This window comes from Notolabrus celidotus, chromosome 10 (genome assembly GCF_009762535.1).
Source record: "Notolabrus celidotus isolate fNotCel1 chromosome 10, fNotCel1.pri, whole genome shotgun sequence".
NCBI classification, from domain to species: domain Eukaryota; kingdom Metazoa; phylum Chordata; class Actinopteri; order Labriformes; family Labridae; genus Notolabrus; species Notolabrus celidotus.
The window spans coordinates 21,583,053-21,602,851 of record NC_048281.1 but is presented as its reverse complement, the minus strand read 5'-3'; the positions used below and the strand labels follow the sequence as shown (position 1 = coordinate 21,602,851).

The window sequence follows — 19,799 nt, the reverse complement described above, 5'->3', positions numbered from 1 at the left end:
TTTTGCTTTCAATACATATTGGTTCAAGGAAGTAGCTTGGTCAATGTATACCAGCTGACCGCTAGCCTTTGGGGACGGCAGGCAAAGCTGAGTAAAAAGCAGAGTACAACTCACTGTACTCATTTTGGCCTTTAAATGTCCTATTGACAGTTAGGTTCCTGTAGGTTAAAGTGTATGAGGCAGCCTATTGGACTTTGTCTCTCTAATCAAATAACCAATCCCTTATTTCACATAAAACATATGATAAACCAGGTTAAAAACTACAACAATAACTTTCTTGGTCATTAATCGTTTGCACTACACCCACAAAAACCCTGTCCAAAAAGCCTTTTGAAGTGAAAAGCCTGAACCCTGCATCTTCCTTGCGAACGCTGCAAGTTGACAAATGGTGCAGGATCCGGCCTTAATGAAAACCAAGTGTCCTTGACCGTTTCTCACACTGTCCAGCATCCTTCCCATTCCTCATACACTGACTGTATTCCTCTTTCCATGATGTCAGTTCAAGAGCAGAGTATATTCTCAGGAAGTATGACTTTCCATGTGGGATGAAGTGATCATCCTTTAAGGTATTTTGCTCCTGAAGCTAACATGCTGAAAGGACCAGGTTATCCAAACCAAACCGCTTAATACAATGAAATATCCCTCCAGATCTCTGCACCTTGCTTCTGAGACAGTAGACACAGTGAGGAGGAGGATTTGGAGGGTTTGTGTGGATTGTATTTGATTGGACTGGACCTTTACTAGGATCTCCTCACATTTTCCATCTGAGAGGCTGAGGGGCTAGCAGACCATCACATCATTACAAAGGCTTTGATAGCCATACTGCCGTTATAAGGGAAAGTAGGCAAGCTGCCATGTGTGTGACTGTTTGCGTGTCTGGTCTGCGTGTCTATGTCCGTCTGTCAGTCTGAGTCATATATGCCAGTTTGGTTGGGTAAAATAACCAAAAACAGCCTACTGTTTGTATATGTGTATTGTAGATTCAGTAAGTTTGTACAAACTCTTATGTCAATCTGAAGCTTTGAATATAAAAACCCTGATACTGTTGTGTTGTAGTCATTTTCCGGTCAAATGAGATACCAAAGCTCTTAGCTGCACATTTGATGATTAAGTTTAAGTAAAATGAGCTAATGAACTAATTACTTTGATAAATGTACCAGGTGGACAGCCATAAAAGGTGCAGAGGTGATATACGTTATTGGTTTTTCACAGGAATAGATCTACGTATATTTCACTGGCAAGGCAGAGATATGACAAGTCCTGAATGAAACTGAACAAATTTCTGACAGAAATCATGTTTAGTGAGAACATCATTGGTCCAAGTACACAACCCTGAGGAACTCCAAGCAAAGAGGAGACAATATAACACATGGTTGATGACGTAAAAGGCAAGGTTAGTCAAGTACACTAAAGATGAAAGAGTGACTTTGTATGCATGCATCAGAATGATATTTGTCACTCTTAGTAATGTGGTCTCTGTGATGTGTTCGGTAAATAGACTTGTACTTGTAAGTGCCTTTCAAAGTGCTTTTACACAACATGTTACATTCAGCATTCACACACAGGTTCTTGCACTGATGGTGCAAGTTACGCTTTGACATGTGGACTTGAGCAGTCTTGATTAGGAGACTAGTGACTCTACCACTGAGCAGTGTCATGTGGTGTTAAAAAAGTTTTACTTAAACTAATTAAAGGTATCCCTTATCAAACTAAAAGAGTATATCTGTGACATTTTCAGAGAACTTTGGACATAAATGGAAGCTGGAAATGGAAGAAGTCAGACTTTTAGCTTCTTCCAATTTTCAAGTTTCACAACATACCACTACACATATCTGAATAATTTCATGGCACACCATACTCAAACATCATATCTGTCTATACATGTGAGTAAACATGTGATCAATAAAGCAAAAAGGCTTTTATTACCCCTAAATGCTAAGTTTGTTCTTCCAGTGGTCTGCTATAATGTTGTATTAACTGCATAATGCCTCCATTAGGACAAAATCTCATATTACTGAATCAATACCAACATATCTGACAGTCCCCATGAGTCTGTCCTTCTGTCTGTCTATCTGTCCCCTGCTAACTGTTCATGTCATTAGTGCATTACAGCAGGCACTTCCCTGAACTGTTTGGATGACTGTAACTGGAGAGGAAGTTAGGGTTAGAGCATTGAAAACCCAGCCAGGACGGCCTGTCCTGCTAGTGCCGTTTTCCCTCGTATGACAATCATCGGAAGTGGAATGGTTTTATCATTTGTTGTTGTAACAAATCAGCAACATCCGGTTCCTGAAAGTCCTCACTGGACCTCCAAAGCTTTTCCATACATACAGGTGCATACAGTATGTTCACATGAACAAGAAAATCACATAAAAGTGTCTCATATTAGCCAGCAGAGCTTTGGCTCTCTTAGCACTTTGCATGCTAGTATTTGTTTAGCTGTAAAATAAAAGCACATTTGCACCGTGAGCAAGGATTCCCAGATACATACCTCCCTCCACCCTACTTGCTCACGTGCGCACGCACACACACACACACACACACACACACACACACACACACACACACACACACACACCACACACACACACACACACACACACACACACACACACACACACACACACAAACAATAAAGTCCCCATGAAAGGAAGGTTGAGATCTGAGGGGACCTAACTAAGTTTGACAGTCAACAGCCCTATTAAAGCAGGGCCCGCTGCAACCAAACACAGCGGTAATTGTAAATGTCAGGCAGAATTAACACAAATATAAATAGCTTTACTTTCCTCATGGTTACATATAAGAGAAGGAATGGGGGAAACATTACAGCACAATCCTGAGACACAGCCTTATACAAGTCAGTCATCATCAAATTTCATAGCATGTATAATCTTAATCTTAAAGGTAATATAACCCCTACTCAAAGGCATCAAATTGTACATTTTGACTGTATAAACATATTACACATATGCGAACCATGTAACATTTAAGGCTTTTCAACACAATACATTTAACATCCCATTACACTTACTTTCCACGTTCTCCCCCCCAGTTGGATCACATTGCAAATGAAATGACCGATGATGAAAGGACGAACCCAGGGCTGGACTCTTCTTCTACATTCCAGCAGGACTAGTGTTGTATGACTGACTGACTGGTTGGCTGGAAGACAGGCCGACTGTGGTCAAATCTGAATCAGCTTACTATGGGGAAAAGCCGGAAAGAGCTTGTCATGTCTCCTTTGCTGACATGGACACACACAAGAGAGAAGAGGAATAAAGAGGAGGCAATGTGTGAGAGATAGAAATCTTCCTTTATGCACTATGTGGATGCATTCATGCATGTATGCCTTATGGTCTCAGTAGTACATCTGCTTGTGTCATTTGTTGTTTTCATTGTTTTAGGATCCCAGTTGCCTGATGCAAAGTATTCATGGGTGCAAGTAGCTCTGGTATTATGTGCACTGGTTAGGTCATGATCCCCAGCCCTCTAGACTGGGTATGAATTAGCCTCATAATAAATAACATACATCACTTTATATACAATAAAAGAGACAACAAAGTAAGAAAAAATACTTCATGGCAAAATAGTTAATAATAGACAATAACGTAATAATAATCATAACACAATATCACCAGTAGCCTACACACAGTTTAATAATACACCCTTCTTTCTGTGCATACATCACATCTATATAACTAATAGAATGGCCTCTGGTGTATTCAAGTCCATTGTGCCACTAATATAAGTGACTGAGTTCATGAGGTCAGTGGAATCCACAAACAGCATAAATCAAGTGGACATAGTATCTGGGTTTCAAAAGTGAAACTAATGCAGAAGAGCTCTTAGCCTGCAGTCTTTCTATAGGCCACCAGAGGTCAACACCAATAGTCCACAGAAAAGTAAGATTGTATGGAATCAGAGGAACTACTTCTTTCTTGTGATACCAAGCAGCAACCTCAAGTGTTGAAAAATGAACCCAGTGCAGATGTGCAAAAAAAATGCAGTTCCTTGAGTGACCACTTGAGGCTAGCTGCAAATGCTGTGGTATCCCCATTATGTCCAGGGCTAAACTAACCATTTTACAGCAAAATTGAACATGTTTACAGCCTGGTCAAAATAAATAAATAAATTGGCCAATTGGGTATTTAGCTCATATCTTAATGTGCGATGTCCTTCAGTACTGCATGATGTTTATTTTGTAAAACATTGCCTAATTGAGCTTACAACTGATTATAAAGCAAGTTAAGCTCTTAGCAGTATTTGGACAATTACTTGTTAGCACTGAGCTTAACTACCAGTAACTTTACAGTGAAGCTACAGTATATGGACATTTAGCATGCAATGCTACAGCAACATGGCAAAAGTAGCTTATAATGTCAAGGCTTCTTCATATAACAGTTAACTTTGCACCATAACCATGAATTAGAAACAGGCAAAGACTTTTAACAAAGTAGAAACAAAGCATGCCAGGTCGATCAAATATTGAACACGACTTTGGAAAATCATCAACTGGAAATGTTGCTTGTTTCTTTGACAACCAAAATAATGTTGCCGCTTTCTCAATCTTGAGATTGTGACTTGCTGAAAGAATGGTGAAAATTAGCGCAGTTGCCTGTTGCAGTTGGAGCTGGAGAAACCCGCGCAGGATGGTTTATTGCAACAGAGTGATATCTCAGTACTTCTGAGCTTTTTTTCTACCCAATGTTCACTTTAATTCCCCCCTCCCAATTGTTAAATGGTCATTTTCTTTTAAATCTATGCATTTCTAGTTTGTGTCCAAAAATATTTGGTTTAGGGTCTCAGGTTAGTTTTTATGTGTTAAGGTCATGGAGCCAAATGATTTTTAGCTGCCCCCTGACACTGACAGGTGCCTCCACTTGATATATTTCAGTAACAATACTGATTTTACGTTTCCTTTTCTTTACTCATTGTCAAAGAAAACAATTTGAGCTGTGTGCCCCAGTCTGCAGGCCGTTACAGAATCTGTGCTTCTTCCTCACAAAAGGGCAACTTTTGACTTCTTCATTTTAGTACCACCCATCACCAGCAATTTGTCAACTAATTTGAACTTTAGTGGAATCGAGTTACTCAAACCAAATAAAGAAGAAGGTTATTTTAACAATATAAAAACGTTGAAGGAGTATATAATGTATATATGGCCAGTTCTTAACCACTGCAGCAGCTGGTCCGCTGCCTGAAACATCCTCTGGAACTCAGCTAAAGTGGCATTAACATGTGGCCTTTCAATTGACGCAGGTCAACCTGGGAGGGAAGGCAGGAAAGTGCTAGAAACACCAGTAGTCAAAGACAGACCTTGTCAGAAATGTATCCCTGCGTCCCTGGCCCTCGACCTCAATCATAAAACTCACAGACACAGAGGAAACCCTCCAGTAAATCAGCCTGTCGCTGGCTGACAAACTGGGTTTGATCCTGGTGATATATGGCCTTAATATGTGGATGGAAAGATGGGGCAATAAAGAGAATGCAAGACAGGCAAAGAGAGAGGGGAAGAGAAAAGAGAGTGAGGATGACATGGCATGGCGGGTAGAATTACTTTTCAGTTGGTGTGAAAATATTTCTGTTTGTGTCAGACAAAATTAAAATGCCCCTAAAACTATAACTGGCAGAAGTACACACACAAAAAGGCTTTTCCCTGTTTTATGCTTGAAGATTTACATACTCTACTTCCCAAATTGACTTCCAAATATCCAATCTTTGCTAAAGTGTGAGCTAAGATGTAAAGTAAACAAAAGCCAATCATGTTTCTCTACAAATGCTCTATCACACTCAACTATGTGAAATTCAGCCATGTGAATGATGCAAAGAGTGTGGCAGCAGAGGAAATTGGGCTCATATTTAGCATCATGATCTCATCAAGTAATCATCCTGCCTGCTGCTGCATGGGGTAAAAGGGAGAGAGAGGGAGAAGGAGAGCAAGAGCTGCCTATTTATTTCATTTTAGTTATTCATAATAAGCTGTTAATGTCTATAAAGCAAGCCTCATAGAAATATTTTAAATTTCTATAAGATGCCAGTAAAGAAAACTGACTTGAAAAGCAAAGGACGAGGTGAAAAAAATCAAAGAAAAAGGAGTGGTGAGAAGTGTGCACAGAGGGTGGAGAGGGGAACAATGGAAAGAAAAACTGAAGTGAAAAAAAATGAGGAAGAAAAGTGAGTGGGGAGGAAAAAAGTTAAGAAAAGGAGAAACGACAATGACAGAGATGATGTAGAGAAAAAGAAGGACAGAAAGAGATGACAGAGTGCTGACATCAGAGGGCCAGCAGTCCCTCCACATCACTCAGCCTTCATGGAAAATCAATTCTCCCCGGTATGGACAACGGTGTCGACAGCAGGCAGGACCAGCAGCTCTATAGCCTCGTTTCAGCCATTAACAATAACAGACAGAGTGGTACTAACACAGACTCTTCATTACAGTCACTTCATATAGACTTCTGGGCTGTGATCCAGGCTAGGTTTTTTCATGTCTTTTAATATAATGAAAAAATTTTGAGGTCATTCCATGGACATTTTTAATGGAAGCAGACATTTTTTCATCATTGTATCAGTTCTAAATATCATAACTTAATTCCAATTTTAGCCCACAACTGTGTCCCTGCCAAGGTGATACTATACAAAATAAGTGTGTACAGGCTATTTGATATGCCAACATTTTCATGATTTTGTAAAATCGTTGGTGTATTTAAATGTTTAAAGTTCAACATCAACTATTGTTGCTAATGCATGCTAGCATGTATACACTGACAGCAGTGTTAATATGTTCATGTATAGCAGGTCATTTACGTCACTGTCACATTTTTGGCTGTCTGTAGGACTAAAACATTCAAATGGATTTATTTAAAGGGAATTCTTTTGTGTGTGTTTTATAACTTTACTACTTATTACCATAGACTGTATAAAATATGGACGTAGTATCCATGACGTCACCCATCTCTTCCTGAGCGCTGTTGTGAAGCCTATCGACGGCGGCAGCCATATTGGAAATGCAGAACTCAACCAGTCATAGTGTGACGTAAAGAGGCGGAGTTTGAGCCTCCTAGCCAACAGCTATGTGGCCGGGAGTCACGTCAGTCATGTCCTTATTTGGGCAAAACTCATAATCTTAATATATTCTGAACCATCGTGTTAGAAAAAATTCACCCCCCATACAGTGTGTGCCAATAGAGAAATTAGCTACGTAGGGCCAAGTCGTGTTTTGTACCAGGCTGTAAACATGTTTATTAATGTTGCAAAGATTGTCTTTTTTGAATTGGTGTCTATGTGGTTTCCGGTGTTTCTGCAGCCAGCCTCAAGCGGATTCTAGATGAATTGCAGTTTGTAACACTTCCGCATGGGCTTCATAGTTTGAGACCGTAGGTTGCCGCTTGCTTATAACCCGGCTTTCTTATGAATCACCCAGCTGTGTGCTTGATTATGATTGGTCAAAACCCTTTTACAACCCCTTGAAATAGATTCATCGATGAACAAGTGAGAATAACAATAGCAACAACAGAGACAACCAGATCAGTAATATAAAATCAATCCGCCGAAAAGAGTTCAGGCACAATTTACTTTTGCTTGTTGACACTGTGACAAACCATTCATTTCAGTAAGCATGCTAAATAGCCTGGCTAAACAACATGAGGTGCATTTCGACCAAGAGTTCCGGGGTCTTTTAGCCCCCAGAACCACTTTCCCAGGAATTAAAAGGTTCCTCTGCCCCCATTGTTGTCTGGGTAGTCCCGGGTAGATTGTGCAAATCAGGCCAGTGGCGTATGGAGAAAAAAATTATATTAACTAATATTTTGAAATCTTAATAAAAAACTAAACTAGTCTGCATTTCCAGGAACTCCCTCTGCGCTTCAACAACTGTGCAAACTCCACAAACACCGTTACGTTCAACCGAAAGTCCCAGGACCTTTGAAAAGTACTACCCCCCAAGCAGGGGCTTTTCAGGGGGGAGATTATCTACCCCTGAACTAAAATTAGACCCTGGTTCTTCCGGTCCAAACGCACGTCTAGTTCAGAGGTAAAGTCCCTAGTTCCAGGGTAAAGTTCCTGCGGTTGAAAAACGCCTATGGACATTTTAGTATTGGATCCTGTCCTGCAATCCAGGCAAGCTGAGTGTGTGAGTGCATCTCTGAGTCATTCTTGCAAAATACCCTTTCACTCTGTCTAACGTAACTTTACAAGAAAATGTTCGATTAAACAATGATTATATTTGCAGGCTAATGTTTTAACTTGACCCTGTTTGGTCTGATGTCTCATGCTATAAGAAAGAGAAATCTGTAGCCGTGATAGCGCTACCAATGGCTACACAGTTTTGGAAGAACAATTACCTTTTCTATCTATACCATGATGACTGTAGTTGGTATCTGGGTAACAAGAGGTGCATGGTGAATGGGTGGTTATGTAAATTAGGATACTGATATGTTTCCCCAGATCAAAAGAGGACCTCAATATAACACTTTATTCAAGAGGTTGCTTTTGTGAATATCTCTAAAATACATTTTCTGTTAGCAATACATCAAAACTTTTGTAACTGAGCAGTGGGACATCCAATTCACCCTCTGAGATGGCTTGTTCTGATGCAGTAACACCCTGCTCATGTAATGTTGACATGTAAAAATCCTGAGTGTGATTTTAAACTTCTAATGAACTTGAAGCAAACATAAACAACAGTTTCCTTTGGAATACAGCTTGGTGACAGGGATTTTACTCTGGGTCTAGCTTGATAAAATACAAGCATACCTGAACTTTCCACTTAAAATGACAGATATGTTGTAGTTTTCTCTCCACTGTAACCACTGAAGAGGCTGTGATGATAGCTTCACTTCCCTTTGTGATGGCCCCATTCGTTAAAGTGACAGTAGTGGTGAGAGCACTGCAGTCCGGGGACCTGTGTGTGTGTGTGTGTGTGTGTGTGTAAGTGGATGTGATGATGCCACTGTCAAGAATCAGTGTGCTAAGGTTCCACAGAGTGCACAGGCTTTACAAAACAACCACCCAGACTCCGTCTATCTTTGCATGTGCTCACCTACATGTGTGTGGTAGAGACAGTATTGTGACAGCTTAGTGCTCCCTGCAGTGTACATGTGTACACATAAGATCCTCTTTGTTTCATCATTGCTTAGTTTGTGTCTCTGAGCACAACTCTGCAGAACAATGGAAGGAACTGCTAATTCCTCCGCAGTCTACTGCTGCTGACAGTAAAACATGTTTGTAACTCATTTGGTGCTCCTTTATCAGTGAACCTTCAACCCAGGAAGTGAACTTACGAGGATGACATTTTCCCAGCAGGCTGCAGGGGTGGCTGAACTAAGCAGTATGAGTTTGAAACATGGCCTCAGGACTTCCAAAGCAGCTGCACACAGCTGGAGGCCAGTTTTTACCAAGAACCAAGACGGAAGAGAGGGAGGAGCGAGAAGGGTGAGGCCATCCAAGGAAGAGACATCTCAACATGGGGAGTACAGGATATGGGCCTTGGTGCTGCCCTGTTTCCATCAGTTATAAAAAAACTCACTAAACGCACCTATCCCACACCAAGTGCAGGTGACATCAAATTTTTTGTCGTCACAGTCCACAAACGTGTAAGGTGGTTGTGTTTTGTGAAACGGTGTGCTCTCTGTAATGTTGTTGTGTTTTCTGAAATGTTGTTGTGTATTACCCTTCAGGGTCACTGTAGGTTATTTATGTACTGAAATAAATTCTTACTTACAACCACAGAAGCAAAACTGTCTGATGGTGTTGTGGCACCAGAGCACATAGAGCAACAGGGCTGGTTGTCAAAAATCTGAAAAGAACAGAGATGAATTTTGGATGATTGCATATTATCCCTGTTCAACAAGGGAAATGAATTTTACACATCATGACTTTGCTTTCTCATTATCATTACTCTTCAAGTGGAACCATGCGTTCTCTATCTGTAGTAGCAAGTTGACTGCATTCAAGAACACATTGCCAAGCAAGATGATGAATGTGCCTGGTTAATCTTCTCCTGTGTTATCACTTTATCTTGTGTGATTGCTCAAAATGTTCTTATCTGGTTAAACTGAGCTGCCACAGGGATCATGCCTCCGGCACACCTGCCTTCTATCATTCTCTCTTTGGCTTCATCTCCACTTAACTTCCCTCTCTCTCTACCTCCTCCACTTCCGCATTCCCTGTCTTTTTCATCACCCCAGTGGTTTTAATACCATGGAGGCTCTTTAGACAAAAAAAAAAGACAGATTGGTGGCGTTGTCAAGCATACTGTGTTCATTGTTTCCTGAAAAGGGAGGGCAGTGTCCTGTCTTCTCTCTTTGCACATCTGCCTGGGAACATCTGGATAGTGTCAGCTTTTCAACATTGAGCAGAGCAACCATCATTCTTTCCCTTGTCTGACACTTCTCATCTCCTCCTAGTCAGCCCAAAAATAAAAAGGGAAAACCAAAGATCTTCAAAATTGAAATCGCGAGACAAATCAAGTCGGAAACAAAATGCTTTATTAGATGTGGCTGCAGGGACAAGGAGGTGGAAGGGATTGAAAACAGAGACTGAGTGGTTTGATAGGAGGCTGGTTAACAGATGTGGGAGGGTTTCTTGATAAATTGTGGCAGGTTCAAGACAGGAAGAGTTCAAATAAAAGATGTAAGATGCATCCTATAAGCTGACTCAATGTTGCTACTTAGAAATTTTGCATAAACTCACTTAACCTGTGCAAATGTTTTCTAATGCAAAACACTGTTTATTTTCCATAATATTCTGGAGAAAACGAGAAAACTAAAAGAGGTCATGGGTATAGCATAGAAAGACAAGAAAAATAAATACACTTTTTATCAGAAAATGAAGGACAGAAGGAAGGAAAATGCATATCCCACATTTAATGCTTGCTGATGAGCAGATACACAAAAATGCTTTCTTTGTGGAAATCAGGATCTACCAATAATGAAAAGAAAGTGTTTCAATCAAACTGAATATTTCATTCATCATTCCAATTTTGTATCAGGGAATAAACTTTAAAAAATCCAAGAGTATTGTTCAAAATTCCTTTGTCATTGTTTATTTCCTGTACTTTTCTATTAAAAATGTATCTTTTGAAATAAGTTAAATGAAATATTGCTTATATTCTATGTACATACATGGGATTTTTCTGATAATGGGCAATGGAAAATGGACTGTACTTATAGACTTGCTTACAGCCAGTGTCATCAAAAATATGACATTGGTTGTCAATGAATGTAACGTTTTGCCCCATTCATTGAGATAAGTTGGCAAGCTTTAAACACAGACAAACTGGTGGTGTTAATCTCTGCTTGTTGCATGGTTGGTTGCCACAAGATTTTCTAACTATGGACTCAATTCTACAGAAAGTTTCAGACATTAGACATTAGACAGGGGCGAGATAATCAGTCTTTACACGAGAAGGTAAGTTATAAGTGAAAATTGGAATTACAGTTAACAGAAGCAGTGTGCCTGTTCATGTTACAACTATATCATCTAACCAGATTACATCCCTAATATTCAAGTGTAGTTCTGTGTTGGGACACAGGTTTCTGGATCGTTTATTATGACCCAGGTTTCATACAAAGTGGCCTCGTGCTTGGCTTAGTTTAAGAGGATTTTTTCTTTCAAAACACAAAACTCAGTGACTATGTCCTGATACTAGACATTCTTTACATGACCACAGATGAGCATCAGAGATGTGCATAATCTCTATCTGGTGATTTTTTTCCACTTAAAATGTCTGTCCACTGAATAGTTGTCCACTTGCTAATGTGTTCTCTCCACTTACCTTAACACATGGATCTGAAAGTAATTTACCATGAGCAACACGTCAGTTTGTTTAGGTAGAAACTGCATCTTTAGTGGTAGATTCCCTTGTTTAGCTTGACAAACTATTGAGTGATATGAAAGTACTCTTCCATATTTCTGTTGCAAAATGCACATGCACCCACATGTATATCACCATAAGGTGCATTTCGACCAAGAGTTCCAGGTTCTTTTAGCACCCAGAATTACTTTCCCCAGAACTAAAAGGATCCTGTGCCCCCATTGATATCTGCGTTTCGACCCCATGCTGAAGTCCCGGGTAGATTGTGCAAGTCAGGCCAGTGACGTATGGAGAAAAAAAATTATATTAAGTAATATTTTGAAATCTTAATAAAAAACTAAACTAGTCTGCATTTCCAGGAACTCCCTCTGTGTTTCAACAACTGTGTAAGCTCCACAAACACTGTTAGGTTCAATCGAAAGTCCCAGGACCTTTGAAAAGTACTACCCCCCAAGCAGGGGCTTTTCGGGGGGAGATTATCTACCCCTGAACTAAATTTAGACCCTGGTTTCTCCGGTCGAAACGCACGTAGTTCAGGGGCAAAGTCCCTAGTTCCGGGGTAAAGTTCCTGCGGTGGAAAAACGCCTATACACAGTAAATAGGTCTATATTGTGGTCTGTACATTATCTAGTCGTGTGATCACTCAAAGCATTTTTACACTACATGTCATAATCACCAATTCACAAACACATTCATACACTGATGGCAAGGATGCTGTGAAAAGTGCCGTCAGGTTTAACTTATCCTAATCACATATACAACGCTAGCAACCAGGAACAGTTTGGGGTTCAGTGTCTTGCCCACGGACCTTTCAGCATATGAAAACAGGAAACCATCCGATCTTCTGATCTAGAGACTGTACCTTACAGCCAGAGCTGCCCTGTTAATTTTCCTTTCCCTTAAATATTTGCAATATTTTCAGATTCCTTTTCTGGAGATAAATAAGCAGTCATACTGACCTGATCAATTAAATATGCTGCAATGTGTGTTGTATCATTATGTTATTTTTGCTTTGATACCTTGACTCTAGATTGTGTTTGCTGATTTATAAAGCTGGCTTCAAATGATTTGCATGGACTTCTTCTAGGTTCATGCTGATTGACCTGTGACCTCCATGATTTGAAACACGTGTTTCGTGCACTTAATATGTCCGGCAGATGATTGCTGGCTTTTATTCTGAAGAAGGCAGCATATGCCAAAAGATTGATCTATGGAATGTGAAATAAAAAAGATGACATCTGAGTTATGATTGTTTCACTTGTGATCTTTTAAACATATGGCAAAAGGCGTGTAGTTAAAGTAAAAGCCAACATTATTTGTTGCTCTCCTGTATCGACACATTTTACAATAAAAACACAGGACCCAGTCTATCATCATCCATTTTTTGGAAAATATTTTGCCAATATTTATTATAAAAATATAAATGTTTCCACTACAAATCATTTTACATTAGTAGACAAGGCCATCTACATTTGCACACGTAAACTCTCACACAGACACACGAGTCAGTCTTGAGACAAAAAATGAGGGATCTGGATAAAGGGTGCATAACAGTATTGCTCTCTCAGATGTCCCAGGTTTATAAAGTAAGTCAAAAACCAAAACACAGATAACACTGACACATAATTTACTGTATGCTACAAAAAACATCAACATTGCGCTGTATAATGTTAACAAATAAATAATAATGTCATAATTGCCTTTTTATTGTAGAAAAGAAAAAAAACAAAGCAGACAAATAAAATTCAAAATAAGATAAAATATAATACAGATGATTTTTGTCTCTTTTTTAATTAAAAATGTTGCACAATTTTTATTTATTCTTTTATACATACAAACATTTGTACAAAGAAGGATGGCCATGTACATATAGTGGGATCTGTAGTGCTAGTTGCTATCATTATGATGGTTTACATTATGTACATGCTAATTGGAACACATAGCAGCAACAGCAGCATCCACAGGTAGACCAAGTAACAGAGGACTGACACACTGAACAGGGCTGGGTTTCCCAAAAGCACCAACATCACCAGTGTCTGGTAGACAAGCTTTGATCTATGGCCACGGCAAAAAACAGTTCCATTTCAAAGTGCTCTAATATTTTGTACCACAGCAAGTGCTTGGAAGGAACTTGAAGGTATCCAAACCAACAACACCAAAGTACCAAAGTGCCAGTTTAGAAATACTGGATAGATGTTGGGGCTGGGGGTTAGACTGGGTGACATGAAAGAAGGAAACAAACATCTTTAGGTCTGTACTTCATAGAACAAAGATTTTTTTCTTTACGGGGTGCCTTTAGGAGAACCCAACCTTGACATATGATGTACTAAGATACCATCTCAGAAAGCAATCATTTATGAAAGTGTTGCATGTTTCTCAGGGCATGTTCACACCTTGCTAGTTTAGGGCAGTGATGAAAAACCTCATGCTCTTTTGAGAACATAAGAGAAGACCACGACTTTGCTGAAAATAAGGTAAAACTGGACCTTTTTGCTTTGGGATCCCACCGCGATCCAACCCAGCTACAGGAGGCACTCTACTTTTTGCATTACACACACCAGGATTTAAAGATAAGGAACTAAATTTACACTAAAACAAAGATCTTTATTATATTAAATGTATGCTTTTGTTAATAAGTTATCAATGCTGGCAAAACAAAGGGACTAAGACATCCTTACATCAGCTTGTTGTTCTCAACCTTCCCTTTCCTGTACACAAATCCATATATGCCATGATACCTGATGTTGTGTTGGCTCGATAAGCCTGTCCTACCTGAAGAAGAAGGTCATGTTTAGACTCACTTCAAGGTTAAAACACTTCCACAACACATCAGGAGCATCGAAAAGAAGAGGTCTGCATGACACCTCTCGTTCATGTTCTCTTTTCCCTTTTATGAATACCTCTCTATCAGTTTCCCAATTTTTGTCTTCTCATCCTTCGCTGCTCTGTTCTCTCTATCTCTTTTCAACTTGTAAAATTAAATAATGTATACATCCTGAGATTTCACACAGAGGGCATGAGGAAACAGCAATGTAACTGTACAATATCAGGTCATAAGCCAACAGAGCAAAGATGTCCCAGTAAAGACAGTTCTGTGTGTGAAGTGTGTTATGGCCCCTGCACCTCCAGAGTATTTAATACATTGTACATGTGACAGACTTACAGCTTCCATACAATGAGACAAATTAACTGATAATCATGATTATTGCTTTTATGTGACATGTCTACTGAATGCAAATGCTATAGGTTAGAGCTACAGAGTTAAATGGCTCGGTTGTCATCTTGGTGTGTCCGCAGAGACAGCAAATGTAGGTAGTTACAACATCTCATGCCTCAGACCTCGTAAGTCCAGGAAGGGTCCACATCTGGGTGAGGTACTGCTATGTGCCATGCTCGACCTGCAAGGCATCTTAGCTATTTCACCTCCTTGTTCCGTAGGTTGCCGGTCAGGCGTGGTGGGAGGAGACTGTGAGCATGCCCGTCCCCTTTTAGCCGTAAAAGGAAGACTTTCCTTTCCTGCTAGGCTAATTTTGGAGAGCTCCGGCTTTTTGTTAGTCCAGTCCTCGCCTTATGTCGCAGTCCAGATCAGGTCTCACTGACCCCCTTAGATAAACTTTGCCCTCTTTACCCTCATTTTTTGTCTGTAAGGCATCTCAACTTGGGCATGGAGGGATGGAGGGTTGAAGAGTTGACAGCTTTACCCGCTGGCAGGTCCACACTAAACTCTTCCCTTTTCTTTCCATCAGACCTTGATATTGTCTTTCAACAAAACGTTGACAGCCCTCATTTGAACCATTTAATTCCCCCCCCTCCATTTCCATTCCTTTCCAGTTTAAGTTTAAAGTCACCGTGTTAGACTGTGATCAGCAACCACACCGACAGGCAGGTCTCTGGCGTTTGTATTCGTTGGGTTCATTTTCTAAACAGGTACTGGGCCGTTCTTGGTGTGAGAATCAAGGGCTTTGAGGCTGCTCACGATCTTCTTCTGCGGTGCTACGATAGTCACTCCAACCTTCTTCAGATCCCTGGTTGGTTGAGAGAGGAAGAGGAGAGAGAGGGAGAGATTGGAGAGGAAAAAGATGGAAAGTGTGTGTTAGAGATGGAGGATATGACACCCATATGCCACTTAACAACATGCTTCCAGTGCTGCTCCCTGCTCTTTTCCATGCATCTGTCATTCACAAAAAAACTGCATTTCCCAGAAGGCCGGTAGGCTGCCACATCTTTGAAGGAGGTCTAGTGGGGGATGTTGCCTTCACTTCCTGTCACTAACTAACAGGGAGGTGGGCCTATGGGGGCTACACTGACAGCTGTTGTTATGACCCTGCCAGGGGAACAATGTAAGGACCACAGCAGCCTTAAAGACCTACTTTCTTGTTTTGCATTGACTTTGATTCATTTGACAGTGCAGGTATGTGGAAGGAGCAGCACTGGTACATAGGATAACACACTGTTACTGGTTCATCCTGTAACATGTTGATACTTAGAAGCTGTTGGTAGTTTAGTTACATGCATTCAAGTGTAAAAAAGACCCTTTTTTAGCACTACAGCATCAGTGTCACGTTAGGTATTATACACATCATATACACACAGTAGTTAGTCAGCTTGATTAAAACATGAAGCATTTTGAGAAAGATACATTAAAAACATCTTGACATATGTTAAACACAGAGCATTGCAACCTTTAGATTTTTTTTTTAACATAGTACACACAAAAAAAACCCATCCCATCACTTCTACTAGTCATGAAAACAGTGTGCTGTATTAGTAAGAGCAATGGAATTGCAGTCAGGGTGGTGGAATTAACACAACAAACACTTTCAGTCATTGAACAATTAAGTGTTATTCAAAATGTTCACGGTAAAGTTGATATTATTCAGATGCAAGCAGAGCATTTAGTTGTCCTTGAGAGCAGCCAAAGAAGAAAACATTGAAACATATTGAGAAGGCAGGGGGAAGATCACCATGATGCTTCACTTTGTGCTAAAATGTAAAGGGATAGTTGACTCAAATTTAGTAATGAGTCAAATTTAGTTTATTGTCTACTGTCCTTTATCTTTAAACATACATACAAATGCTTGCATTATGTTGCAAAAGAATAAAAGCCTAATAGTGTCTACTTGTAACACCATATCAGTTGCTTTGTGCGTTAAATTTGAAACACATTTCTTGAATCAGTCAAAACATTTAACAGTAATTGATGGCAGGATTGCAAGCTGGTTTATATTTGTAGGATTCCAAGTAACTCCAAGAGTATTTTTTTGTGTAGTCAAACTGGTTAGAACCAGTCGAGTTGAGTAGCAAATCAATATCAACTATCCCTTTAAAAGTCAGACAAGTGAGAGCTAATCAATGGTTCCTGAAGTAGGGTACTGATCCCAGTCGGGCCTAGGTCTTGTCTACCACCCACCATCCAGAGCCTGAGGAGGAGGAGCTGGGTGTTAGAGAGTGGTGATTCCCATGGATGGCTCCCATTCTGGGCAAGTGGCCGGTGTGACGTGGACCTCCGTCAGAACCACTCTACTGAGAGACAGCCAGGCCCAGCAACGTTAACACTTTGAACTTTATGTCATCAATATACATATTCTCTCAAGAAGAGTATTCCAAGTACAGTTTACAAAGGCTTAATCAAATGCATTTTGCTCAGCAATTGCAATGCAGAAACATCATCTATGTTACAATCAGGAAAGAAGAATATGTTATGTGCAATGAATAATAATACTTTTGTTTTTTAACATAGAAGCAAAAACTTAGTGACCTTTAAGTATAAAAACATTCAAGATTTAGTGGTCCCTAATGGATATTTTCTTTTACTAGGAGTACAACATACATGTGACTACTGAAACATGAGAGGATGTATGTGAAAGTTTCTAATACCTCAAGAATTATAGAAACATACATACAACAAACAGAACAACAAAAACAACCTGGACTAACACAAATAATCCCATCTCATCCCTTTGTAAATCCACATTGGCACAGGTTAATTTCCCCTAAATTGCTTCACACTTCAAGCTGTTAAATGAAGTGCACACCAGGTAGGGTTTGAGTTTAAAAATGCTTTCTCAGCAACCAGTCAAGGTTTGTTTCCTCAGTTCTAATTGATAGAGGAGCACAATGCCTATGAATACCTCATAGATTATAAGCAGCATAATTGTACAAGATAATGTCAGTATATTTTTTCACTTTAGATTGCTTTCCTTTTGTTTAACAGCTTGGGTCAAGTTCATCACCACGTTAATCAAATATGGACAATGAACTTTGCATGCACTCTCTTTAGATGAAGAAAATAGAGCAAATGATGCAGCATTTCCGAGTCAATCTATTCTATCCCGGCTTGAAAAAGGACTTCAATTACTCGAGCAGATGAGTCAGCAGACTGCAGCCAAGTATGATTACTGTTCCTCAGAGGTCAGAGCATTGCCAAGCCTTGTGCTGAATATCAAGGACTAGATTAAGACTGTACAAATCAATAGAGAAATCTATATTGAGCAATGCATAGACTTAGCCAAGGCTGCTTGCTGTGTAGCTGAGCTAGCCTTGGATGCCTTAGCCCAAGACTTCAGTGGATTAAAACTGCAGTGATTCAATTTAGTCTCCACCAGGAGAAAAAATCATCAGGGTCCAATATGATTTCTTTAGTGTGAAGTTATTCCAGTGAAGTCCATCTGTGATATATTTCATCAATTCTCCTTGTGCAGTGTATGCTTTATGTTTGGTAATGTGTTGACTGAGGAGAACATTTCATTGATGACAGATACATTCTAAAGGAAATATATCTCTTGTGTTGTCTACCTTCCAAAGTGAACACAATGGTGCTCCTTCAAGGGAAATAAGCTGAGAAGGAAAGGGCGAGAAATCTAATTTGAAAGTCACAACCATTATCAAAAACTGCTTCTTCCACAGCAATGGGCCAGCACTCACAGGTAACTCACTTCAGCTCATGTTTTTGTTTGAGGAATAAGTTCACCTTGCACTTTCTCACTGTAGATTTTAGGATATTGGGGTCAATCAACTCCAATATTCACCAATATTTTAAAATGAAAACCTTTAATATAGCTTTCCTTCTAGAATAATAATCCAAATACTGTAAAAAGAACACTGCTGATTTGCTAAGTCCAGAACAGGCAGCAGCACTGACCACCACTCACACGCAACAGGCCCTGGCGCTGCCAACTCTAAGATTAATGGCTCCTTTGATCACAATGATTTGAAATGTCCAATTATTTACTCACTCACATTCCACATCAATAAAAAGCAGCAGCAGGCCGACAAAGCTAATGAGAAAGACAGGATATAAAGGAACTGTACTCTAAAAGGAGACTTGGTCATCATCACGATCACGCTGTTTAAAACACTGCTTTGACTGAATGATTTCTCTTCATCTGCCAGTCATTTCTATTGTGTCAGAAGAGTCAGACTGTAGTACAGACTCTCATTTATCCAAGGCCATGATTTACTTAGCCATATGCTGGGAAAAAATGTATTTTGTAGATTTAATTTCCCAGCAGTTTACTACACTTTAAAAATGGTTATGCTGGACTACATTTACTGCCTGCATTTTTCACAGCCAGAAAGAATGTGTCTAATCATTTGCTTAAAGACAGTACTGAGTTAGACAGGGTGGACAAGACCCCTCTGCTTTGCTTCAGTGACTTTTTGGTATACAATTTAGCATAACCAACCACTCACTATGCAATATACTGCTTATCACCCAGCTACCAATTAAAGATATGAACATATGGACTCCAAGTATTGAGGATTTCATTATTTCAAACTGGTTTATTTATGTATTGTAGTCTTTCAGATTGGATGGTTAGTAATGGTTTCATGACAACATTGTTCCTATTTGAGTGCTTGTGGGTCCATTTAACATTAAACTTAACAGTTTTAGTCACCTTTGTGCCCTTTACTGTTATAAGTTGTGTTAAAGTTCACGTTTTCAGTCCCAGTAAAGTGATAACATCAGCATTTTCAATTTTCATTC

General features: G+C 39.7%; 1 protein-coding gene across 2 annotated transcripts in view; it reads right to left on the bottom strand.

The window, feature by feature from the left end:
• Window positions 1-13,182: 13,182 nt before the first annotated feature.
• epha3 (eph receptor A3) overlaps window positions 13,183-19,799 on the bottom strand; it is a 118,016-nt gene continuing 111,399 nt past the window's right edge. The window contains exons 17-18 of one of the 2 annotated variants that reach the window (XM_034693113.1): window positions 17,223-17,335; window positions 13,183-15,837 (exon numbers count right to left, since the gene is read on the bottom strand). In XM_034693113.1, the coding sequence (XP_034549004.1) occupies window positions 17,254-17,335 (82 nt within the window). In that variant the 3' untranslated portion in view covers window positions 13,183-15,837; window positions 17,223-17,253. The remainder of the gene's footprint in view (window positions 15,838-17,222; window positions 17,336-19,799) is intronic. The other variant, XM_034693112.1, reaches the window with a different exon arrangement.